At 41.1% G+C, this 27,020-nt stretch overlaps 1 protein-coding gene across 3 annotated transcripts; it reads right to left on the reverse strand.

Moving 5' to 3' along the window:
• Positions 1–727: 727 nt before the first annotated feature.
• Positions 728–27,020, reverse strand: LOC121277971 (14-3-3-like protein). 3 transcript variants are annotated; one of them, XM_041187905.1, is made up of 6 exons: positions 26,899–27,020; positions 25,971–26,358; positions 8,508–8,631; positions 7,852–8,015; positions 2,577–2,672; positions 728–1,821 (listed from the first exon to the last, which is right to left on the reverse strand). In XM_041187905.1, the coding sequence occupies exons 2-6, from the start codon at positions 26,310–26,312 to the stop codon at positions 1,750–1,752; spliced, it is 798 nt and encodes a 265-aa protein (XP_041043839.1). In that variant the 5' UTR covers positions 26,313–26,358; positions 26,899–27,020; the 3' UTR covers positions 728–1,749. The 3 variants fall into 3 exon arrangements, 2 of the variants coding, with proteins under 2 accessions (XP_041043839.1, XP_041043838.1); XM_041187904.1 differs by having other exon boundaries at positions 25,971–26,536; positions 26,899–26,992; XR_005943028.1 differs by having other exon boundaries at positions 1,798–1,821; positions 7,848–8,015; positions 25,971–26,536; positions 26,899–26,994.

The raw sequence follows: 27,020 nt of genomic DNA on the forward strand, positions 1-27,020 counted from the left end.
GGAACTCAAATCTTCATACAAAAATGAAGATCTGAACAGACATAATCCATTTAGCTTGTCCCATGTGATATGTATAATAACACTTAGGAAGTCGATCTCCTGGGCGAGGGGAATAGCCTGATAAAACAAACACAGGCTAATTACAGAAGTTCCTCTATAACATCTCAATATGCAAGGGGCCTAAAGCAGTGGTGCGCAACCTGCATGGCCCAGTATTCAGAATATGGCCCATGGGACATTTTGTTGACCATTGCCCACATGCAGGGTTGTCAGATTCCACTGGTTTCTGTCTAGTGATACCAGTAGGAAACAATGCAAAGTGATACGTACGCTAAGCAAGGGCACATGAAGTGAGGTGCATGCTGATCACACACAGCATTGATCAAGAGCCATGCACTCCCTCTGCGTCCAAAGTGCTGCTATGGTTCAAGCAGCACACCCTGCAAATTCTTACTCATGAGGTCATGGTTAGTGCGCTTGCCCGATTTAATCTTACACCCCAGAGACGGAGGGCCGCTCATGCGGCCCATTCACTAGCCTAAGTTGCCCATCAATGGCCTAAAGTGTAGATATTACATTGAAGTTCTGTTATTTGGCATATTAAAGTGTTTAGTAGTTTAAACGGTCCCAAAATGGATATTGGTGTTGGTGCAACCAAACAAGATGCAAATTCCAAGTGCACAGAATGTTTCATGAATACCCAAAAAGATTAAGTTAACAAGCAACATAGGGTTTACAAAACATCATTTATTTCATGTTACATAGGGCATTAACATTTCCACAAGGCTTGGGGATTATGATAAATGGTAAGTAATTATAGTGGTCCAAATCTCACTGAAGACCCCCTTACATGTGTACAAGCCTGCAAAGAAATACTATGCTTTTTAAAAAGATATATTGGGCACAAATTAGGAAGTTGTATTTCCCATTCCAGTGTATCAAAAAGTCAGGCTTGTGACTGTTCACAAGCACAACCTCAAACTTTAGCAGAACACATGCTGTAACAGTACACAAGTGAATACCATAATGACATGGACAGGTGTGTATTTGTAGTTTTTTTTAAAAAAAGTGAAGATTCATAGAATTCCAAAATCAAGGTACTTTATCTTCAACTTGATTGTACATTTGAATGCCTTCAGCCTCAACTTTACAAAATAACTCATCATTTTATTGCAGAACATAAGGACAGTCCTCCTGCAGAATACAGGCGTGTGTGCAACAGCTACTTTGCTTTATTATGCCAAGTTGCTGTAAATTGTAAATGCATGTCACCAAGGGAATGGGGGTGCAGGGGAAAAAAGAGTTGACAATGCAAAACACAAGCCAATACCAGTAGGATAATTTGAATAGAACATCAGAAGGTTAAGTGTGGGTGCAAGCAAAAAAAGGCAGCATAACCGAATCACTGTCTAGTGCAGCAAATTTCTACCAATTATGTTCACAATACAAACACTGCAAGTAATTCTTTATAATATTTAACATTGACCTCTACATTGAGGTTATTCATGTTATAAAGTTAACTATATATGCTTCTACAGCATTAGCTGCACACCAGGAAGGCAGACCACCAACACAAACCAAGGAATAAACTTCTTTTAAAGCAGTGTGTATATAAAGACTAATTGGAGATTTTCCATACATAGCTATTTCCATACAGTACTGATGAGTTTTCATTGTTATAGGTATTGAGTGGAGCAGTAAGGAATGGAGAAGTGTAAGAAGATTTTGGGAATTGGACCCTATGCGTATTTAGTTGTTATCTCCAGGCTCGGCTGCACAGGTTTCATTATCAGCTGGTGCTGGACTCTCACTTGACCATAACTAGGGAGGAAGAAAAAAATAATGTTACCTTAGATTCTCATTTGTAATGCTCTAAATTAAAAACAAATTCCAACAAATGGAGGACATCACAAGTTGCAATACTGCTGGAAAGGGATCCATTCTGCACTATGCAATAGGGAATATACATTGTCAAATAACCAAAAAATTGCCTTCAAAAACCCCGTATTCTCATACAAAATTCATGCTTTTTCCTAATGCATGAACTATTTGTATGGATAACTCCAGTCAACATTGAGTCACTGGCAATTGTAAAAACCACATTATTTCATTCTCCAGGTTAGCCACTGCATCAATGTTTCAGTTGAATACGGTCATAAAATGAGTCTAAGAACTTTTCTTGGTTACTGATGTTGTGCGCTTCTCCCACATACTATGCTTCATCTCTTGCCTAGGTGACTGTGATAATATTTTATTTAACTAGATCCCAGGCAGTGTGTTTTTAAAAGTCATCAGTTATCAGTTTTGTGATTTGCTAAAAATCAAATGTCAATTATACTCATGGCTGCAACAAGTAACAGTCATATTCATTACTCATGCAACCTTCTACATACAACCTTTCCCATATTGTTACTCATGCAAACATAAAGACACTCCTCCCAATTAGATACAAAACAGTATGAATTCAGATGCATGAAGAATGCAAGTGTATGCAGTTTATGGCTCATAGGAAAACTGTTCAGTCCTGCAGCTTCAACCTTCATTAAAATTATGAAGGACAAGTTTAAGAAACTTACTGTAAGGTTGTCTCTAAGCAACTGCATAATGAGGGTGCTGTCTTTATAGCTATCATCCTGGAGAATATCCAGATCTCGAATAGCCTGATCAAATGCCTAAAAGGTGGAAACAGATAAAGGATGTTAGAGAAAAAAAAAAAGGGGGAAATTACCTCCTCCCACCCCCTTCACCCCAAAAAAACACTTCTCTACATGCTACTGCTAGTCAAGAAATTGCAATAATTTCTAGGTGGGAAAATAGACATGGCTCCTCAAGACAGCTTATGAAAAGCAGAATCAAGTTGACAATGTATTAAATGGTACTAATTAACAAACACTTTCTAGCCAAGTCTGCCTAATCTTATTCTGTGGACTGAAAAATCACATGAACTAATGCAAGTTATAAGCAAATAACCAAAAATAGTGTAGTGCTGATACCAATTTGAGGAATATAGCCATATGTTTGTACTATGGTCTTTTTAGCATCATAATACAAGATGACAAACCTGCTTAGTGATCAAATAAATGGGGAGGTTAAATTCAATATCAAAGTGTTGACATGATTCACAGGAGGAATAAAGGAGACCCACATATAGAAAATTAAACTACATAGGTAGAGGCACAAGAATATTTAAGCACTGGGGAAAATGGAACTTTACTAGAACGGACAACGCAAAAATCGAGCAGGCTGGGATTCTATTATTTCCATATGTGGGAATGTTCACTACAAAAGGAGCAGAGAAGATGGCCACTAAACGGCTCAAAGATTCTCTGAACAGGGAGGAGCAGTGCAAACATCAAATGCACAGCCAGAGTAGTTACATTACTGGTGCATAACAGGACTAGATATATTTGGTTTTGGGGACAGGGGCACAGGATGTAAACAGAGTCAGTGGTTGAATTACTGATGCATACATATGGGACTAGATGCATTTGGTTTTGGTGGGGGGGGGGGCACAGGATGTAAACAGTCAGAGGCTTGGAGTAAATATAAACTCAGTTGGGCTTTATAGACTACATAAATAGGATAACAAACAAGTGAAAGTAATTGTTTACTGCATTTGGAATTTCAAAGATAAATTTGAGTTTAAATACTAACTTTATAATCTGCATTTGTGAAATATGAACAAAAGCAGTTATTTTGAAATTCTGTAAATCAATCATGAGTAATTGGTTTTTCAATTACTGCAGTGGTTCAAGGAGGCAGTTCACCACCACCTTCAAGGCAGTTAGGGATGCAGCAATAAGTGCTGGCCTAGCCAGTGAGGCCCACATCCTGTAAATGAATTTTTAAAAATTGGCAGACACGTCACTGGATGTGCAGTGTACATAATACTGAATACCAGAGAGCACTAGGATAGGATGCTGAAGTCAGGGTCAGACGTCATCAAATTCAGTAATTCATATCCAGTTTTGATGGAGGGTCAGGTGACTGAAGAGTAATAATTTGCAATATAATCAGTGATTATCAGGAAAGATTAGTACTGCCGACTGAAGTTGTTCCCAAAAGCTTTGCAGCTCAAAGCTGGCGAGCTTCACCAAATTCCCCCTCTTCTTGACATGAAGCTGCTGTTGCAAGATCTCAATTTCTAACAATGAACAAATTCAAACATTGACTTAAATGAACAAGTTACTCCTTCCAGTAGGACCTTTTGTGAGTCAAGCACCATCGGCTAAAACTTAGAAGTGGTATTCTAAGATGGACAAGTTCCTCAAGCCATACATTTCAGGACATGCAGTGTTGTTGTGTATAATAGCACGCTTCTAACCAGAGTTCAGAACGCACTCCTGAGAAAGAACGCACTCCTGAGAAAGAACGCACTCCTGAGAAAGAACGCACTCCTGAGAAAGAACGCACTCCTGAGAAAGAACGCACTCCTGAGAAAGAACGCACTCCTGAGAAAGAACGCACTCCTGAGAAAGAACGCACTCCTGAGAAAGAACGCACTCCTGAGAAAGAACGCACTCCTGAGAAAGAACGCACTCCTGAGAAAGAACGCACTCCTGAGAAAGAACGCACTCCTGAGAAAGAACGCACTCCTGAGAAAGAACGCACTCCTGAGAAAGAACGCACTCCTGAGAAAGAACGCACTCCTGAGAAAGAACGCACTCCTGAGAAAGAACGCACTCCTGAGAAAGAACGCACTCCTGAGAAAGAACGCACTCCTGAGAAAGAACGCACTCCTGAGAAAGAACGCACTCCTGAGAAAGAACGCACTCCTGAGAAAGAACGCACTCCTGAGAAAGAACGCACTCCTGAGAAAGAACGCACTCCTGAGAAAGAACGCACTCCTGAGAAAGAACGCACTCCTGAGAAAGAACGCACTCCTGAGAAAGAACGCACTCCTGAGAAAGAACGCACTCCTGAGAAAGAACGCACTCCTGAGAAAGAACGCACTCCTGAGAAAGAACGCACTCCTGAGAAAGAACGCACTCCTGAGAAAGAACGCACTCCTGAGAAAGAACGCACTCCTGAGAAAGAACGCACTCCTGAGAAAGAACGCACTCCTGAGAAAGAACGCACTCCTGAGAAAGAACGCACTCCTGAGAAAGAACGCACTCCTGAGAAAGAACGCACTCCTGAGAAAGAACGCACTCCTGAGAAAGAACGCACTCCTGAGAAAGAACGCACTCCTGAGAAAGAACGCACTCCTGAGAAAGAACGCACTCCTGAGAAAGAACGCACTCCTGAGAAAGAACGCACTCCTGAGAAAGAACGCACTCCTGAGAAAGAACGCACTCCTGAGAAAGAACGCACTCCTGAGAAAGAACGCACTCCTGAGAAAGAACGCACTCCTGAGAAAGAACGCACTCCTGAGAAAGAACGCACTCCTGAGAAAGAACGCACTCCTGAGAAAGAACGCACTCCTGAGAAAGAACGCACTCCTGAGAAAGAACGCACTCCTGAGAAAGAACGCACTCCTGAGAAAGAACGCACTCCTGAGAAAGAACGCACTCCTGAGAAAGAACGCACTCCTGAGAAAGAACGCACTCCTGAGAAAGAACGCACTCCTGAGAAAGAACGCACTCCTGAGAAAGAACGCACTCCTGAGAAAGAACGCACTCCTGAGAAAGAACGCACTCCTGAGAAAGAACGCACTCCTGAGAAAGAACGCACTCCTGAGAAAGAACGCACTCCTGAGAAAGAACGCACTCCTGAGAAAGAACGCACTCCTGAGAAAGAACGCACTCCTGAGAAAGAACGCACTCCTGAGAAAGAACGCACTCCTGAGAAAGAACGCACTCCTGAGAAAGAACGCACTCCTGAGAAAGAACGCACTCCTGAGAAAGAACGCACTCCTGAGAAAGAACGCACTCCTGAGAAAGAACGCACTCCTGAGAAAGAACGCACTCCTGAGAAAGAACGCACTCCTGAGAAAGAACGCACTCCTGAGAAAGAACGCACTCCTGAGAAAGAACGCACTCCTGAGAAAGAACGCACTCCTGAGAAAGAACGCACTCCTGAGAAAGAACGCACTCCTGAGAAAGAACGCACTCCTGAGAAAGAACGCACTCCTGAGAAAGAACGCACTCCTGAGAAAGAACGCACTCCTGAGAAAGAACGCACTCCTGAGAAAGAACGCACTCCTGAGAAAAATCAGAAACTTTTTCAATCTTCTTGAACAACAAGTGCTCTATTTCTCCACCAAGATTGTCACAAAGGAGTGTCCAACTGGAAGCTTCCAGAAAAAAAACAAAATAAAATCAAGTCTTTTAAGTAATGCACATGGCTGATGGAAGCCTAATTCAATTCATTGGCTCTGTTGACATTAAAATAACTTGGCACATCCCATGTAAATTCTAGAGACTGATAAACCAGATTTCTTCTGCAATTCTAAAGGTTTTCCAATATTTTGGAATTCCAGGAAGATCACATGTAGCATTCAAATGGTTCTGCTGCAATGTCATTTTAGATGTGCACAGATTTTTAACAGCACTTAAAATTTCTGCCGTCTAGCTTCATGACAATTTGTCCTCTATGGTTGCTTGAGTGACTCCATATCCTTTTGCTGATGCAATCAGACTGATCACCCAAGGCAGCAGTAATTTCATATTTATGTCTCAAATTCAGGTGTGCATTTCTTTAAAAAAGTCTCTTCACAAAAAATTGCTACTTTAAACAGCAACCAATTGTAGATGAGCCAGTGAGGATAATCAGTGGCTGTTAAAATTTGCAAGTGGAAATTAAGGATGGGGGAAGAGCAGATTCAGTCTAGTCTCTTCTACACAGCTCATTTTATAATTTCAGCAAGCCCTTCAAATTCCACTGTCCCTGTTATTACAGTACCACCTGCAAGTTACATTAATTTAACATTATCTATATCCACATAAAAGCAGTGAGATCTGAACACCAAGTACTTTTAATTCAAACTACGGTTTTCTACCCTTCAGCCAATTTGATACCAAAATCCAATATTTTCTTTGGGCCCCCACAAATTTGAAATGTTCATGACTTCTGGAAACAAGACTTGAGGTGAAAACAACCCATTTGGGATGCCCCTCCCTCAAAAGGAAGAACGGGAAATTTTTCAGAATCCATTTCAACTGTTGTTGCTCATATTGTTAAGTTCAAAACAATCAGATTACCTCACATGGGACTTTATTTACTGTGTAGTTACAGAGCCAAGCAATAGCCTCGTCAGTGGCTAGATGGGCATTTTTAAGCCTGCCTTCAAGTTTAGTATGTGGATATTTTTAAACCATGTCATTGTTTGGACAACACCACAGCTGCTGCTAGGATGGGACTGTTGCAAGATGAATAAGTGATCGGTGAGCCTTTGACTATTAACACCAAGTTGACCCATCACCCAACCAACAAATCTTCAAATGATCAGTGACTACTTCAGTGATCATGCCATACAAACCGCATTCCAAATCTCTTAGACAAAGTCTCGATTTCAAGAGCCCATTTGCCTGTCAGCATGGTCTCAGGTTCAATGTCCACACTCTTTCTTTACCTCAACTCAACCAGAACAACAGAAGGGAAAAATAAAGCTAGTGATCCAGATGGACATTATGTGGTAGCCCCTGGTTCCAAGTGCACACATTAGTCAGATGAGCACTGGGTCAGACACTGCTCTGAACTATTAGTCAAACAGGTTATTGGCAGTTATTGTTGAGGTTTGTACATTTTGTGACAAGATTCTGGACCTCAGCATCAAGATTCAGGACCTTCCGGAGTGGATAAAATGCTAAAGGAAAATTTTCAAACATTACAATTTACACGTGCAGATCTGACAACTTGATGAAAATTTTCACTTAAGCTAAGCGGAATTGAAAAAAATGTACAACTTACTTTTTTTGCTAGATCACAGGCTTCAGTTGGAGAGTTGAGAATCTCATAGTAGAATACAGAGAAATTAAGAGCAAGACCCAAACGGATCGGATGCGTTGAAGGCAGATGTTCCTTACTGATTTCAAAGGCTGTCTGGTAGGCGGTTTGAGAGTTTCCTATCGTTTCTACAGGAATAAAAAAAGTATTAAATTGAAGAACTGTCTTGTGAAATTCTATCCATCATTGATTCAGCAAAGTTACAATTGCTAACATTGTCTTAATTTCCAAATTTGCAATTGTATTGTAGATACTGGTTGATTTGTCATTTTGACCACAACTAGAATGGCAGTAGTGCTATAATGTAATGAGTGTTGTACAAGTTATTTGAAGCTGTGTAACATTCTCCTCTAGGACACCTTCAGCCCATGAATTCAAATTCATCCATTAGCACACCAAGCCATTACCTGGAATATATTCAAGGCAGCTGACAACTATCAGGAAAATCACACCAAAACAAACAGGCGCATATCCATCTTTTGGGATAGGTATACCCTCAGCAAAAAATCCATATTAATAGCTATTAGTCTTTTTTTTTTTAAAACTTGGTGTCACAAGCATTGCAGTACAGAAATTCAATTTACAGTTTCCAATGGGAATAATTTTTAAATAAAACATACTTTTTCGGTCCTCTCCAGAAGCAACTTCAGCAAGGTACCGGTAGTAATCTCCTTTCATTTTCAGGTAGAAGACCTTGCTTTCAGAATTACCAGCTTTGGGAATCAAGTAATTATCCAACAATCCCTAAATAGAAAGAAGTCAAAGTTAAGAGCCTATTTCAGGAGTATTAAGTGTCACAAACTTACCCAAACTAATGCGCACGATTTCCATGTATGGTTGGGGATTTTGGTGAAGACAACATAGCACTCGAGCAATATGAGCAAAAAAAAAAAATGCTGGGAACTCAGGTCTGGTAGCCTGTATCAAAAAGGTCACTGGCCTGAAATGTTAACTGTTTCTCACCACAGATGCTGCTTGACCAGCTGAGTACTTCCAACAGTATAATGTTGGAAATCTGAAATTAAAACACCAAGGATAAAAATAGGAGCAACTAATCAATCAGCTCTCCATTCACAATACTGCCACACCTATTTTTTTCCTGCCCAAAATTTTATTTGCTCCCATTCAATCAGTCATTCCCTATGGTATGCTACCACCCCCTCCCCATCCTTGCTCCTTCAAGTTCAAAAAAGGGACCCAGACTTCAACGTATTGATGTACAAACAGCTAACCCTTCTTTCACCAGATCTGGCTAGAGCATATCATGTGCTGTTAGATCTCACTCCAGATTATCCTGTAGTACCAAGGAGTTTCTCTCTCCACTACTCTTAAAATCTTTTACCCTGCCCTCTCCACTCAACATATGGAAGAAGTTCATAAACTTAAGTTACCCGTTTCCTTCTTATTGCCCAAGTCAAACCCGTCCTCTCCAAATTCCCCATTAACCCATTTCCTTAACCTCATCCCCACTGAATTGATCACCACCCAGCTTCCCTTGCTTGTGCTCTAAGTGACATTGTTAATAGTTTCCTCTTTTCAGGCATGGCCAGTCCCTTCTAAAAATCACAATCATTCACCAATTCTTTTAACAGGTAATCTATGCTCTTGCAAAATGCTACCTCATCTCAAACCCTCTTTCCTTCAGTCTTCCCAACAAATTATTTCCTAAATCTGCACAAGCATCTGCCATTGGACCAAAACAACTCCAATAGTATTCCATATGTCATCCTTCTTGATCTCCGCAAGAGGAGACAGTGGCATAACAGTGATGTCACTAGACTGGTAATCCAGAGAGAGAGGCTCATGCTTTGGGGGCATGGGTTCAAATCCCATCACAGCAGCTCGCAGAGTAAAGCTACTCAGTAATGATGACTGTAACAACTATCTTCGATTGTCAGAAAACCTATTTTCTTCAGAGAAGGAAATCTGCTGGCCTACATGTGACTCCAGACAGAACTGTCTAAATTGCACCTAGCAAACTACTCAGTTCAATGACAAATAGGGTTGAACAACAAATGTGGCTTTTCCAGAAATGCATGCATTCTATGAATAAATAAGACTGCAAACTCGACTATATCATGCTCCAATTCCATGCCCACAGTGGGATGCAATTACTTGGTTCTCCTCTTATAAATTGAATCATTGACCAAAAACTATGCACGTCCAATTTCCAGTTAAATAAGAACCCCACTTCACCTGTCAGGTTAACTCAGAGCCAAGCTTCCAAACCCATATGCCAGTGCAAAAAACCACCAATTAACATTATCTACATTCACCCATAACTCAGCACATCTGTTACTGGAATCCTGACTCACATCATGGAAATAATTGGATCTGAGGCGATAATGTTCTTGACCAGCTTTCTACTCTCCACTTGTAAAGTTCAGCTCACCTGAAACTCTATCACTGATACCATCACAATACAGGCAGCAAAGTTACCAGCCTAGTAATTGAGGCCCAGACTAATGGTCTAGAGACATATTTAAATCTCACCATGGCAGCTAAAACACTAGTCTCATTAAAATAATCAAATTACTGGATTGTCATTAAAAACCCATATAGCTCACTTATGTCCTTCAGGGGAGGAGATCTGCTGTCCTGTCCTAGTCTGGCCTACGTATGAAATCAAGGCCCATGGCAATTTGTTTGACACAACTGTTCCCTAAAATGGCCTAGTAAGCCAGAGTTGCATTAAAAACTGTCGCACAAGTCTAAGATTAAAACCAGATGGACCAGCCAGCATAGAGCTAGGCAATGCAAATGACAAAAGCACAACATGCCCTGCCAACCCTGCAAACTCCTCACTCACATCTAGGGACGTGCCACAGGCTAGTCAAGCAACAGCCGACAGTCATATTCACTGAATCATCTCTTGCAATGTCTTAAACTCCATTACCTTTTCTGGACTATGTCCTGCCCCACCAGGATAGACCCAAAAAGGGGGTGACACTGCTATAAAGTCAGAAGAAAGCAGCCCAGAGAGTTTTCAACATTGACCCTGGAACCCTTGACGTCTCATGGTATCAGATCAAGCCCCATCATCTTACCCATCCACTCCCTCAGCTGAGGAATCAGTGCTACACTTTGGACACCACATAGGAGCATGGAGCACTGCAAAGATTTGAAATGTACTCTGGGTGGGGACAATAGCCCACCAGAGTGGCTCAGCAGCACCACTAGTGAATCAAGACTGGGCACGTAGTAAGAACACTATATGGGAAAACCTATTTGACCCCATCCTCAGTTGATTCAGTCTATGACTGAATTGGTAGGAGTGGCCACTGCAGTCCTTAGGAGAACAAGTCCTGTCTTCACACTGAAGGCACCCTCTAGTATTGTGGCACTACTGCTGTGCTAAATAGCAGCATTTTCTTTCTGCAGAGAGGGTTTGCGATGGTGGGGAAAAAGAAAGAAAAATCAACTGAAATTATCACTATAGTCTTATTTCTCACTTGCAGAGAAGGGCTTAAAAAAAAAAAAGCCTATTGCTCATTCATCACACCATCCTCTCCCAATGCTGCTCATTCTGCAATGCCACCAAGCTACCCAGCTAGGTTCTGCTTCTAAATTACAGCCAAAGTACTCCAAGCATCACCTTCCCTTCTATTTCCTGCATCACCTTTAGTCTAATGATCTATCCTCAACCATCAAATTCTTCAGAATGGTCCTTCGGCAGTAGCGGTAGCATGCACCTATACAACACAATGTAAAAATGATGTGCCATGGTGCTTCAGAACAGCATTGGCTCTCATTCATTGAGCAGATATGGACTCGAGCTTTCTGCCCACTTCCATACACTTCATTACATCTTCCATGTTGTACTAACTCATCACCATGCTGCTGACTTTGCCTGTCTCCCACACTAATACCTCATCCAAAAGCTCATCTCAGTAGAATGGAAGTAACATCCACATTTAAATGTGGATGTTTGCATACACATCAAGCTAGCACAACTGCAAAGTGGTATCAAGTTTATGCAATACTTTTCACCAATTCAATTTTCTATCTGAAGTTGTCATTTTGAAACATGAACAGATAGAGGAAATATTTATGGTTCATGTAGTTTTTATACATAGACCATTCAGGTCATGTATAAAATTGTGGTAAATCACAAGCTTAAAACCCTCAGGAAAAGAGACAGAATGGGACAAAAGATGCAGGGAGAAAATGACAACAACAACAGAAAACAAACATTTTAAAAGGAAGACAATTTGGACTGCTGGCAGTTTTAGTGGAAATTAAACATGCCACAATTTTCAGGTATTGTTGCATATTAAGACTGCAAAAACCAAAAGGTGTTTTTAGATTCGTGATTCATACTAGCATCCTAAAAAGAGCACTATAGATGTCACTTTCAGTTATACATTTAAAAAGTTAATCACTTAAAGCATCAATGCATTAGATCTCAGTTACAACTTAATTGAAGGGATTAGTGAAATAAATCTACCCTTGCGCTGTGTAACAGAGCAGCATAAATATAGTAGCAAAGGCAGCGAACACCAAAATGCACAAAACTTAAATTTTCCTTCAACCTTAAATACATTTGGGTAGTTAGTGTATTTTGTTCTGTAGTTGTCTTTTAATTAAGATTTTATGAAAAGAAATTATAAACTTAAATCTTGCTTCACTTGATGTTAACTGATTACCCACCCTACTAGTCATGAACCAGCGGCTGATGCAGACAATCACATGTCGACAACAGAACAAGGACAGATTTAGTTTCATTACTTAAGGTAACTTTTGGGAAGGTTCTTAGTGGGAGGAGAATACGGACCAGAAAGGGAGAATGAATCCAACATAACAGGAAAGCAGAAGTTAGATGGTTTCTAAAAATATAAAAAACAAAAAACTGTGGATGCTGGAAATCCAAAACAAAAACAGAAACAGAAATACCTGGAAAAACTCAGCAAGTCTGGCAGCATCAGCGGAGAAGAGCACAGTTGACGTTTCGAGTCCTCATGACCCTTCAACAGAACTAAGTAAAAAATTAGTAAGTAAAAATTAGTAAGTAAAAAAGCCAATGGCTGAGTGAGAGCTATTAACCGAGGTTGAGGGAAGGTTTAGCAGTCAGTGCAAAGAGGACAAGGTGAGCAGTGGCAAATCCCAGTACGGAGGTGGAGTGGTTGACAGTGAGGATACTATGGGAGGGAGAGGGGGATTTTTTTAGGGAATGGATAGGACTAAAGCAGAAGAATACATTACTTAATTTTTCTCCTAACAAGCAAAATTGCTTTTTACTTAGTTCTGTTGAAGGGTCACGAGGACTCGAAACGTCAACTGTGCTCTTCTCCGCCGATGCTGCCAGACCTGCTGAGTTTTTCCAGGTATTTCTGTTTCTGTTTTTGTTTTAGATGGTTTCTGTCTTGGTAATAAATAAGTTCTATGAGCACCCAGAGTATGAAAGAAAGTTTGAATCAATTCAGTCGCATTTAACACTTACTACGAAGCCAGATGAATTCCAGCTTGATTGGAGCAGGAGCACAGAGAAAGTGTGAAACATTGTATTAGTAAGAGACTGACAATTTGCGGATTGAGAGAATACTGAAAGTAGGTGGGGGAAGTGGGCAACATTTGAGCTAATAGCTGCAAAGATAACTGACAGAGCCTTGTATCCTCTGATATGTAAGTGTTTCACTGTGGGTTTTGTGCAACTGTTGGCAGGGGAGGGGGAAGATGAAAGCATGTGGAAGTGTTTTTTTTTTGTGATGCAGACAGAGTTGGAGAGTAGCATTTGGTGTGGAACACATGGATAACAACATTGAAAATCCAATGGCTGAGTGAGAGCTATTAACTGAGGTTGAGGGAAGGTTTAGCAGTCAGTGCAAAGAGGACAAGGTGAGCAGTGACAAATCCCAGTACGGAGGTGGAGTGGTTGACAGTGAAGATACTGTGGGAGGGAGAGGGGGATTTTCAGGGAATGGATAAGACTAAAGCAGAAGAATACATTACTTAATTTTTCTCCTTACAAGCAAAGTTGCTTGATTCAAATTACTGTACAAAACATGAGTGCTTATGTGCATAATAATGAAATTAACAAAGAATTGTTCCAGCACAGGAGACCATTCAGCCCCTCACGTCTGCACCAACTCTCCATAGGAACAATGTACCTAGTGCCACTCCCTATAGCTCTGTACATTTACAACAATCCAATTCCCTTTTGAATTCCTCGACTGAACCTGCCTCTCCCAGGCAGGGCATGCTAGAACTTAATCACTCACTGGGTGAAAAGTCTTACGTTGCCATCGCTGCTTTTGCCAATTATCCTAAATCGGTGGCTTTTACTCGCGATCCTTTTACCAGGGAAAAAACCTGTCTCCACTATCTACTCTGTCCGGACTCAATTTTGAATATCAAATCTCTTTTCAGCCTTCTCTCCAAGAGTCTCAATTGCTCCAACATAATTGAAGTTCCTCATCCCTGGGGCCATTCGTGCAGCCTTTCTGCATCCTTCACATCCCTCCTAAAGTGTGGTGTCCAGAGAGGAGACGATAAAGGTTAATACCCCTTATTTTTCAGCAATATTGGGAAAGTTAAGGATGTAATTAGCTAAATTTGAAAATGGACATTTGGCATTCATGAAGCTCAATTGAGTGACAGATCACATGAAATTTGCCATTTAATCCACCTCCCTTTCAGAATCCCCTGGATCTTCCAACAATATCAAAGAATACATTTATGGTATGAATTGGGTATGACAAAGTAGCTTCTGTTTCATATTTACATTATGAGTTTAGCATTGATACGATGACAAAAATAAGAAAAGTAGTGAGGAGGATACAAAGGATTAGATAGGTTAACTGAGTGGCAAAAAAATTGGTAGATGGAGTATGTGGAAAATGATAACTTGTCAGGAAAAAAAAGCAGTATATTATTCAAATGGAGACACACTGCAGAACCCTGTGGTAGAGAGATCTAAGTGTCCTACTACATAAATCAAAGTTAGTATGGAGGTACAGTAAGTGATTAGGAAGGCAAATGTATTGTTGGCATTTATTACAAGAGGGATGAGTATAAAAGTAGGCAGTAAGTGTTGTTATAGCTCTACTGGGTCTTAGTGAAATTACATCAGGAGTAATTTTGCAGAGTTTTAGACTCCTTACTTAATATACTTGCATTGGAAGCAGTTCAGAGAAGGTTTATTAGGCTGATCCCCAACATGAATGTGTTGAGTTATGAGAAAAAAGGTTGAGCGGGTTGAGCCTGTATCCATTGGAGTTTAGAGGAACGAGAGGATGCTTCTCCTTGTGGGGAAGTCTAGAACCAGGGGATGCAGTTTAAAAATTAGGGGTTTCCCATTTAAGACAGACTAAGAGAAATTCTCTCTCAAGAGGGTCGTCAAGTCTGGAATTCTTTTCAAATGAGCTGGAGAGGCTGAGTCAGAGATTTTTGATCAACAAGGGAGTCAAAGGTTATGGGGCCAGACAGGAAAGTGGAGTGAGGCCACAATCAGATCAGCTGTGTTTTTACTGAATGCCAGATCAGGCCTGAGGGGCCAAATGACTTATTCTTGTGTTGTGTCTAAAGAAGCTGAGTGCAACTGCTTAGCGAAGGAACCAGATTAGGCTACATTTATATGGCCCAAGTACAGACTGGGGAATCTAATACATAATCCCACTGTCAAGTCAAACTTCACATTGTTTGGTTTGTAACCATGTTATCTTGGTAGTCCAACAGTTACTTTGAATTTTTCAGCATGAAGTAGGCCATTTGACCAAACAGATCCATGCCAGCATTTAAAATCCACACGAATATCCTTCCACTTTAATTCATCTCACTCAATCACATGTCCTAACCTTTTCTCATGTACTTACCTAGCTATTCACCTCAATCACATTCTCAGTCAGTATTCTCCCAATATTTCCTTCCTCCCTCCCCCACCTCAATTTCTGGGCCTAGGTTTGAAATCTTCCAAAAGTGTAAAAGGTTGTCTTTATGTCAGCCCTTTCCAAATTCTCCATAATTTGAAATACCCAAGTCTTCGGTTTAATCTTTCCTGATAGTTGAACTTGCTCAGCACTAGCATCAGCTTTGTAGATTGCCAGATTACAAGGAGGATGTGCGTGTGCAAGCAATCAGAACAGTGTGGTCTAACCAAGATTCTGTCCATGTTTAACACGTTTTTTCTATGTTTTACATCACAAAATAGACCATTCAGCCCAACAGATCCAAGCTAGTATTTATGCTCCACACAAGCCTCCCCACAGCCAGTGTTTCACTATCAAAATATCCTATTCCTTTCTCCCTGATGTGCTTAGCTTTCCCCTAAAAGGCATCTGTTATTCTCCCCAACCACTCCATGTGTAGTTAGCTCCACATCCTCCCCACTGGCTCATTTAGAAATAAACCCCAGCTCATTTGCATGTCGTCTTTGTTAATCTTTATTTCTACTTGTGATGTGTGTATTTGATCCCATTGCACTAACCTATTTAGATTATCGAGCAGTTTGTGGCTTCTATTCCTCCTACCAAATGAAATCAAACATCTGTCTTTAGAAATAAGACTACTTACAAACATTGTCCAAGTCCACAAAATTTGGCATGGCAAGGCACTTTCTGGATTCTCTCCAATACCCAAAAAGTACTTGTAACAATCACATTAAAATTGGGTGGTAGAGATGGGGGGGGGGAAAAGGGGGAGGGAAAAAAAGGACGAGACAGAAAATTCAATCATTTCCAAGCTTTTCTTAAATCAGGAGATCCACAACCACTGGTGTACTCAGAACAGTTCCCCAGTTATGTCCAGAAGTACAAAACTGGCAGAAAATTTCCAATTTGAAACCAAGTGCCCAAAACAGGCATAACAAATACTGAAGATGAGGAATGTTGTCAAGTTAGAAAGACTATATTTAAGCAAATTAGTTAGCCAAGAGTAAATTTATACAGAAATATTTACAGAAAGGCTAAAAAATTAGGTGCAATTTTTAAGTTCAACTTAAATTTAAGTAATAACAAAGTGCTGTTGAAACTCAGGTCTGGCAGCATGTAGAGAAACAGAATTAACAGTCAAATGACTCATTCAACTCAGAACATTAATTGCTTCTCTCCACAGATGCTACCAGACCTGAGTTTCTCCAGCACTTTATTTCAGATTCAGCACCCATATTATGTTTAATTCTTAAATTGATTCCAATTTGGAACTGTTCAATAATTTCAATAAATTAAACAGCATTGTAGAAAATTACAAGAATACTTCAACACTGAGTATGATCTTGACAATGCAGAGTTTAACCACTTCAAAATACAGATTGTGGCCAACAACATTTATCTACAAAACTTCCAAAGGTTGCCTTTGCAGCAATGGTAGATTGAGGCCATGGTCCGCTGTTTATTTGCCCGGTGAAAAATTTGATTTGTCCTCTTATCTTCCACACGGCTGAGCAATCAAAACATCAACTGATGGCTGTCAAACTCACTCGCAGTTCCCTGATGTGGGATAATTTATAGCATCAAGAACAATTACCAATGACTGCCATCAGCTTCCCCCATCTCACCATTATGAATGGAGGATGTGGATCACCTGAAGAACATTGAACTGTCAGGCACAAATACTGCACGAATTCTTGAAGTGCTGCTGCTTAGCACAAGCCATAACAGCATCCTCTGGTTGGATAACATGCATTATTTGGCATTAGCAAAATTTGCTCCAGTGCTTTTAGACACCAGCATTTAACACCCACGATAATTAAGGCAACTTTTGTCTTTTGATGCCACTTTTGGTAATCAATACAGCCAGTTCAAAGAAATCTAATGCTTCTGTAGGTTATAAACAGATTACCAGGAAAATAACAGGGATCTATGGAATTCCATTCTCCACCATTCTCCCTACCCCAAGTCATGCCAGCTCAAGCCACCATGGTAACGGACAATCTGACAATCTATTTCCTTCCTTCTTCCCCACCCAAGCTTTTATTAAAAAAAATGAAATGCATCTAACAGATGCAGATGCTTTGGGCTACTGTTTAAATTGGTGTTGATGAATCCCATGGGAATATCACTGCTCCCCACATGAAGAACTGGGCTTCAGTACGGATCAAATTTGAAGCAGCAATCCATGATCTGTTCTAAGTTCCTCTCTGCTGGTTGTACTAAAACAAGGTCAGACAGGCCAGTACTCTAGTTGTTCCAGATTGCAAAGCCAATTCAAGATTGAGACAATGAGATGCTTATCCTCTGTCTGGAAATAAGTTCTTGGTGATTCTCAGGCAAGTGGACAGCAAAATGTTGATCTTGCCCATCACAATTTTTAAGTGTTGTAAAGTACACAGAAGTTACAGAAAATTTAGCCCATCTGTTCTGTGGGCATTTAGTCTCCATGCAGAGTCTAATTTATCCAAACAATTCTCATCCCTTCAAACATTTCTCTTTCATAGATCTAATTTTACTGACAATTTTTCCTTCAATCTCTAACCCTGGAATTCTACACCCTTGGACTCGAGGTTCCTCCTGCATGTTGGTTTGAAATCTTGCATTTAATCTTTTACTTAAGGCCACTCAACCAGTGGAAAAATCTAAAGCCTGTTTTTATCTTGCATAACTAACACTTGTAAAAAAAAAAAACTTTATCCCATTACCTGCACCAAGTATTTTCCTTGGAAGTGCATGATAAAATAGGGCAAAGTCAGCATGGTTTCATCAAGAGGAGGTCGTGCCTGACAAATCTGTTAGAATTCTTTGAGGAGGTAACGAGTGGGTTAGACAAAGGAGAGTCAATGGATGTTATCTACTTGGACTTCCAGAAGGCCTTCGACAAGGTGCTGCAAAGGAGGCTGCTCGGTAAGATAAGAGCCCATGGTGTTAGAGGCAAGGTACTAGCATAGATAGAAGATTGGCTATCTGGCAGGAGACAGAGAGTGGGGATAAGGGGGTCCTTCTCAGGATGGCAGCTGGTGACTAGTGGAGTTCCGCAGGGGTCAGTGTTGGGACCACAACTTTTCACTTTATACATTAATGATTTAGATGAAGGAACTGAGGGCATTCTGGCTAAGTTTGCAGATCATACAAAGATAGGTGGAGGGACAGGTAGTATGAGGAGGCAGGCAGGCTGCAGAAGGATTTGGACAGGTTAGGAGAATGGGCAAAGAAGTGGCAGATGGAATACAACGTGGGGAAGTGTGAGGTCATGCACTTTGGTAGGAAGAATAGAGGCAAAGACTATTTTCTAAATGGGGAGAGAAATCAGAAATCTGGAGTGGAAAGGGACTTAAGAGAATCCTGGACTAGGACTCCCAAGGTTAACTTGCAGGTTGACACGGTAGTTAGGAAGGCAAATGCAATGTTGGAATTTATTTCGAGAGGACTAGAATACAAAAGTAGGGATGTGCTGCTGAGGCTTTATAAGGCTCTGGTCAGACCACATTTAGAATATTGTGAGCAATTTTGGGCCCCGTATCTCAGGAAGGATGTGTTGGCCCTGGAGAGGGTCCAGAGGAGGTTCACAAGAATGATCCCAGGAATGAAAGGCTTAACATATGAGGAACGTTTGAGGACTCTGGGTCTATACTCAATGGAGAGAAGGATGATGGGGGGGGGGGATCTGACTGAAACTTACAGAATACTGAAAGGTCTGGATAGAGTAGACGAGGGGAAGATGTTTCCAATAGTAGGAGAGACTAGGACCTGAGGGCACAGCCTCAGAGTAAAGGGAAACCTTTTAGAACAGAGATGAGCAGAAACTTCTTTAGCCAGAGTGGTGAATCTATGGAATTCATTGCCACAGAAGGCTATGGAGGCCAGGTCATTGAGTGTATTTAAGACCGAGATAGATAGGTTCTTGATTGGTAAGGGGATCAAAGGTTACGGGGAGAAGGCGGGAGAATGGGGCTGAGAAACTTATCAGCCATGATTGAATGGCGGAGCAAACTCAATGGGCCGAATGGCCTAATTTCTGCTCCTACGTCTTATGATCTTATCCTCAAACCAGGCTGCATCTTAGAACAGAACACTGACACTTCAGCCTTTATGTCCTGTACCCTTCCTATAGGATATAGGGTGGGGACTAGTACTGCACAGCACAGAGACTATTTTATACAGATAGAGCCTATTTAAAGAAAAATAATTTTGTTCAAAGAATATCCAACACTTTACACTTGCTTTCCGTGTGCTACATCAACTCATTCATTCCCCCATTTTAATCAATATCCATTTGGAATTGCTTCTTGTCTACAGAATTAATTATATCTTTCAAAATCTTGATCATGCCTTGTACTCCTAAATCTCTAAATATGTACAATGAATACAAGTGGCTAATAATAGGACAGAGGACACCACTACATGGAAAAAAGTGCCCTAAATTTCTACAGATTTCTCCCTAGTTTTTTTAAAAAAATCTAACGTGTTATTTTTTTAAACTTCTCCTACATGCTCCTCAATCTTCAAGATCCACATCTGCGACAGCCACTCCATCTTCTCCCTCCCCTGCAACCTCAATTGAGTCCATGCAGTTATTTTCTCTCATGAGGGTAATAGTAATTTCATTTTGAAATTATTAATCCTGCCATAGATGTTAATCTAATTCATTTTTAAGAGCCCCGTCTTAAAGAATGGGAACTACATTGCTAGAAGTCTAGAGAGTGCCCTGCAAATATAAATTTCCTCCTTCAGGATCCTGGCATATAATCATTCAGTCAGATCCTGACACTTGTCTACCCTTAACCGATTTAAATATTTTTCATGAATCTATGCTCACCTCGCCCTCAAATTTAAGCACTCACCTTTTTTGCAATACTGGTCAGTAAAGACTAATGCTCCGCCACATTTTTAATCATTTTGGCCTTCTAGCAATTGGAAAGGGCAGAGGAATGGGACTAGCTAAATTGCTCTTGCAGAGAGCCAACACTGGCTTGTGCTGTAACCATTGCTAGCTAATGTCTAATTTTTAATTTGTAGCTACTTTAAGAGGCACATTAGATTGAAGTGGGTGGTTGTGGCAAGGGGAAAAACAGGCCACAAAAAGGTACCTGGTGCTAAATGGCATGAAGTTCAAATTTAGCAATTTCATCTGGGAGGTGATGGCAAGCAGCACAAAAATTGGGGCAAGACCTACTTTATACTGGGTCTTTAATTAACAGGATTTCCTTTGGCATAAAAACAGGGGCTCCTATACTTGGCTATGCCTTGAAGCACCATAACCGACAGACCAAAAGCCAGAAAGTGGGATTAGCTATGTACATAGCTGTTTTTCTGCCAAAGCAAACAGACATTGGGCTGAATAGACACCTAGTGGACTGAGATTTTCTAGCTTTCTATTACACTTCCTGCAAAGGAATCGACACTATTCTCTACAAAGAATGAGAGTCCAGGTGGCTGTGTTGCCTACCCGGTGGTAGGTTTAAGGACATTTGCTCAGGACTGGAGAAGAACTTGCAGTGGGAGGGGCAGATCCAGTTGCCAGGGTCCATGTAGGTGCCAAAAACATAGGTAGAACTAGGAAAGAGGTTCTGCATAGAATGCATGAGGAACTAGGCACTAAATTAAAAAACAGAACCTGATTATAAACTCTGGATTATCTAGCAACGTGCAAATTAGCATTGAGTACGTAACATTAAAAAGATGAATGTGGCTCAAAGACTGGTGTGCAAGAAATGGGTTCCAGTGGGCCCTTGGCACCAGTATTGGGGAAATTGGAAGAGTCTACATCTGAACTGTATTGATACCTGTGTTCTTGTGAACTGCATAACTAGGGAAGTAGAGTATTTTAAACCAAATAATGGGGGCAAGATATCAAATGTGGTGTATCAAAGAGTAGAGACAAGGGAAGAGAGGATGGTATTAATACAGGAAATGATAAACAGACCATGACAGGGAAGTTTAGAGAGCAAAAGTCCAAGTAAATCAATAGATAAGGCTTGAGGCTCCAAAAAAATAACAGCAAAACTTAAGGCTCTGTATCTGAATGCACATTGCATTCAAAACAAAACAGATGAACTGATAGATCATACTTACTAATCTCCATTTGCATTAATAGTCATTAGAGAGACATGGCTGCAGATGACAGATTGGGACCCAATTATGGAAAGGCACATCGATTTTACGAAGGAAATGTTAGGAAAAGGTGGAGGAAAAGGTGGAGGGGTGCCTCTTTTAATTAAAGACAACATTAGCATAAGAGAGAGGAATGACCCACGTGCAGGAAACCAGGATATAGAAGCTGTTTGGGTAGAGATGAGAAATGATAAAAGCAAGAAGCCACTTGTAGGAGTGGTGTACAGGTCCCCTAACAGTAATCACATGGTAGGATGGGGCAAGGCGAAATAGCTGGTCAGAATGATATGGTGATCATGTGGGATTTTAATCTAGATACAGACTGGAATAATCAGATGGACAAAGGTAGCCTAGATGAGGAGTTCATAGAATGTTCTTGGGATAGTTTCTTAAATCAGCACATTCTGGAGCCAACCATGGAGCAGGCTGTACTCGCCCAAGAATTATGCAATGAGATAGGATTAATAAATATCTTAGTGAAGGCACCCAGAGGTGGCAGTGATCATAATGGTTGAATTTTACATTCAGTTTGAGGGAAGAGAAGACTGGGTCTAACACTAATGGGCAATTATGACACATGAAAGCAGAGCTAGCAAAAGTATTGTGAAGTTAGTGTCATCATGGTGGATGAGAAGAAAGCACAGTTTCCAAGAAGGGCACCAAGAATGCACAGAAAAAGTTGCTCACAAAGGGCAGCAAGAAGAGGAGATCCAGGAAGCAGTGTTGCTCCATCTACAGAGTGATGAAGCAGGATCACCCCGACACCAGCATCTCCACCAAGGCCATGAGCTCGTTCGTCAACAACATTTGAGCGCATCACGGGCCAAGTTTCCCACCTGGCTCATTACAACAAGCGCAGCACCATTAGCTCCCAGGAGATCCAGACCGCCATGCACCTGCTGCTGCCCAGGAAATTGGTCAAGCATGCTGTGTCAGAGGGCACAAAGGCAGTGCCATGTATACCAGTTCCAAGTAAAACTCCACACTAGTGAAAATAACACCCAAAAGTAAACTGGCAATTTAGGTTAACGGATAGGTCAATAGAGATGACCACTGTTGGTGCTACAGAAAGTGAGTCTGGGAATTAATAATGGAAAATAAGGAGATGACAGATGAATTGAACAGGCCTTCACTATAGAGGATATAAGTAACATCCCCGAAATAACTAAGTCAGGAAGTGGAAGGGAGGGAGGAACTCAGGAAAGTTACAAAATCACCAGGGAAGTGGTGCTGAGCAAACTGGAGCTGCAGGCTGAAAAGTCCCCAGGCAATGGTTGACTTCATCCTAGGATCTTAAAAAAGGTGGCTTGAGATAGTTAATGTGCAATGCTGGCATAGATGGAAGATTGGCTAGCTTACAGGAAAACAGTAGGCATAAATGGGTAATTTTCTGGTTTGAGAGATGTAACGAGTGGTGGGCCACAGAGATCAGTGCTGGGGCTTCAACTCTACAATTTTATATAAATAAATGAGTTGGATGAAAGGACCAATGGTATGGTTGCTAAATTTGCTGATGACAACATAGGGTAGTAAAGTAAGCTGTAGTCTCCTAAAGGACATAAATAGGTTAGGTGACCGGATGAGATCTGGCAGATAGGTTATAAATGTGGGACCACGTAAGGCTGTCCACTTTGGCAGGACAAAAAAAATTACCTAAATGGCAACAGATTGCAGAAGGAACTGGGTATCATAGTGCATGAATTGCACAAGATTAGTTTGCAGGTGCAGGAAGCAATAAGCTAACTGTGTACAGTATTGGTCATCTTAAGGATGTCAATCAGCTCAGAGAAGGCATTTGAGATTAATAACTGGAATGGGCGAGTTGTCTTATGAGGAGAGGCTGGACAGGCTAGGCTTGTATCTGCTGGAGTTAAGTGTAAGAGGTAACTTGATTAAACAAGATTCTGAGGGGTCTTAATAGTATGGATATGGAAAGGAAGTTGCCTCATATGGAAGAATCAAGAACTAGGGGCTATTGTTTGAAAATAAGGGGTCATCCATTTAAGACAGATGAGGAAAAATTCTGAAGGTTGCCACTCTTTGGAATTCTCTTCTTCAAAAGGCAGTGGAAACAGAGTCTTTGAATATTAACGGCAGAAGTAGATTCCTGATAAGCAAGGAGGGGTGAAAGGTTATCAGGGTGGGCAGGGATGTGAAGTTGAGGTTGAAATTAGACCAGCCATAATCTTACTGAATGATGGAGCAGGCTGGAGGTGGTTGAGTGGCCCACTGCAAATTCATTTGTTGATATGTACCCACACTACTAACTGTATTTGACTGGATGTAGCAGACAGTACATGAAAACAACAGTAGTGGGGTCACAGACGGGAAAACACATCACTTTCTTTACAGCAAAGTCAAAGCCACAATTTCCACATTTAGTGAGGACCCCCACAGTGAAACTGATCATAGGAACTCCACAAGTTGATACACTGCATTTCAAATTCTTTGATACTGGCCAATTTCAAGCTCAAGACTCCAGAACCTATGTCAACTTTGTTTTATATGCCCTTCTCTACCTGCTAACACCCTGCAGTTGTTCAAACTTCCTATATGCAGAAAGTTATCAGGTTCCAAACGTAATGCTGATTGATTGCACGTTTCCTCAAGTCCCAACAGCATAAAGCAAAAATCCACATTCAGATTCTATTTAGAACATCTAAAAATATGAAAAAGTGCAAGTCAGAACAGGCAAGTTGAGAACTCCAGCCTGGGGCTGCTACCAAACAAGGCTCTCACTTATGATTGCTTATTACATAGATGCCAACCCAGGAAATGACCAGTGGGCATGGTGTCTTAATTATAATCCATTTTGCAGCATATGTTGAACAAAATTTCAATATTTGAGTGCTTTGACCACTTCTAAAAATGATGTCAGCTATATTTCATTAAACAGCACAGCCAGATTTGTAATATGTATAATTACTATAAAGTAACGTTAGCTACAAAAGCAAGATATGAAGAACGATCACCAAAAGTAAGTGATGCACACAAATTCACCACACCCAGCATACACACCCTAGTTAAACTAACCTACCACAAAGTGTGACAAGCCTTTTACAGTCACTCCTATGCAGTATCCTGATTATTCATTCAGCAAACACATCGATTTGGAATGTTACTGAACCAAATTTCTTGACAAGCTACTACAATTGTGGCAAAAATCAGTAAGACCTAACACTCAAATCAGAGGTGTGGGGGGTCATTTTCCCATTGCATCTTTTGAGATAGTTTTGGCCCAAGACCTTTAGCAGTGAAAATGACTTCATTTCAGGAAACATTAAAAGCAGTATCAGTCATGCCAATTACAATTTAGCTTGGGTGCTCAATTCAAGATATTATAATTACATTTTTGCTCTGTCATTTAATCTGAAGCAGTCTGATTCAGAAAATAAGTGAAAATTTATATTCAGCAAGTGGCAATTACATTACTGTTGAGCAGATAGCAAATGCACCTACACAAGGCAAAGATGACAGTTTTGTATTTGACAATTACGTTCAGCTAGGATGTTTAAAAACTTCAACCACATTTTCCTTGTGTCCGTAATCTGTTATGCAAATCCAAAGGGTATTAAAAAGGAGCTGCCATCCGTTTGCCAATGATGAGCCAACATTAACATGACCAAACACATTAGTTCCAAATTAACATTAAAAAAGTCAGTCCGCGAATGGTAATAGTAGAGGATCAGTTGGGTACAGATTTAAAATTCACATCGTGTTATCGCAAACTGCTGTCATAGAAAAATCTGGTTTGAGGGAGTGTTTCAGATTTTTAACTTCTTCAACACGTGTTTAGGCTAATGACTTACTGCCCTAAAAAACTTGTACAGCCTCAAACTGAAAAACTCATAAACCAGACTTCCTAAATTTCAGTCGGTTCGTAAACCTTTGCCTTCCTTTTCTTTTCAATTCTAGCATCCTTCTTAACACACAAGATGTTTCGAAAATTACTTAGAACATCACAATTACATTTTGCACATCGAAGGAGACAACCTCATTTGTTTTTTTTTTAAAAAAAACAACCCAGTTTTTTCAAAGGCAGTTTTTCTTTATTTAAAAAGGAAATGATTTCGGGTCAAATGCACCCCACCCCTTTGTTCTTACCAGGACGTCGCTGCAGATTTCAACCAGCTCCGACTCCACTTTTTCCCGGTAACTTCGGGTGTGTTGCAGTTGCTTTTCGTCGGTGTCGCTCTTCTGCTCCACGCTGGAGATGACCCTCCAGGCCGACCTGCGGGCCCCCACCACGTTCTTGTAGGCGACCGAGAGCAGATTCCTCTCCTCGGTCGTCAGCTCGGAGCCGTGCTCGGTCACCGCTTTCATCGCAGCCGCCATGTCCTCGTACCTCTCGGCCTGCTCGGCCAGCTTGGCCCTCTGGACCTGCTCCTCGTTCTCCGGGTTGCTGTTGACCTGTTCGGCCTGCTTGACCTGCTCGGCGTTCTCCATGGTTCTCCCTCCGGCTGGTCAAACTCCAGGCTGAGGGCGAGGTGAGCTGGGAAAGTGGGGTGAGTGAGTGAGTGAGTGAGTGGGTGGGGGGTTGTTGTGTTGGGGAGGGGGGGGGGGAAGGAAGAGGGTGTTTGCTCTCTCTCTCTCGTGTGTTTTTCACAGGGGAGGGCAAGGATTTCGTTCACTTTATTCTTCCCCCTTTTTTTAACTCCCTCCTCTAGTCACTGTTAACAAAAACAAGATATTCAAAAGGAAAAAAAAAGTGAGCGAATTGAAAGTAGTCAATGAAACAACAAAAGCGGGGCAGTTAAGAGACCCGGGTGGCTAAATCCTTGACTTTTCCACGAACGCTCATTTTCCCTCCACAATCTGCCCTAATTTTTAATATGTGCAAAGTGCAGAATACCAAAGAAAAACAGGAAAATGGCGGATTTAAATTAAAATTCAAATTTTTTTTTAAGCCGAAAGAATTTATCCTTGAAACAAAACAGGCACCCCCGCACAACTTAACTATTCGAATGTGCCCTCTGCTTCGCCTCCACACACACACACTAATGAATATCAAAGGCAGAGAGTGAAAACTAACCTTCCTCACGCTCAGTAGATCTTCAAATGGATCAGCTCTGGCCCGGGGAAAGCGGAAAAAAAAAACCCGCCCAGTCGCTTCTCCTACCTTGACGGGCGGATCTGGCCCCGCCTCCTCCCCGC

This window comes from Carcharodon carcharias, chromosome 5 (assembly GCF_017639515.1).
Source record: "Carcharodon carcharias isolate sCarCar2 chromosome 5, sCarCar2.pri, whole genome shotgun sequence".
Taxonomy (NCBI): domain Eukaryota; kingdom Metazoa; phylum Chordata; class Chondrichthyes; order Lamniformes; family Lamnidae; genus Carcharodon; species Carcharodon carcharias.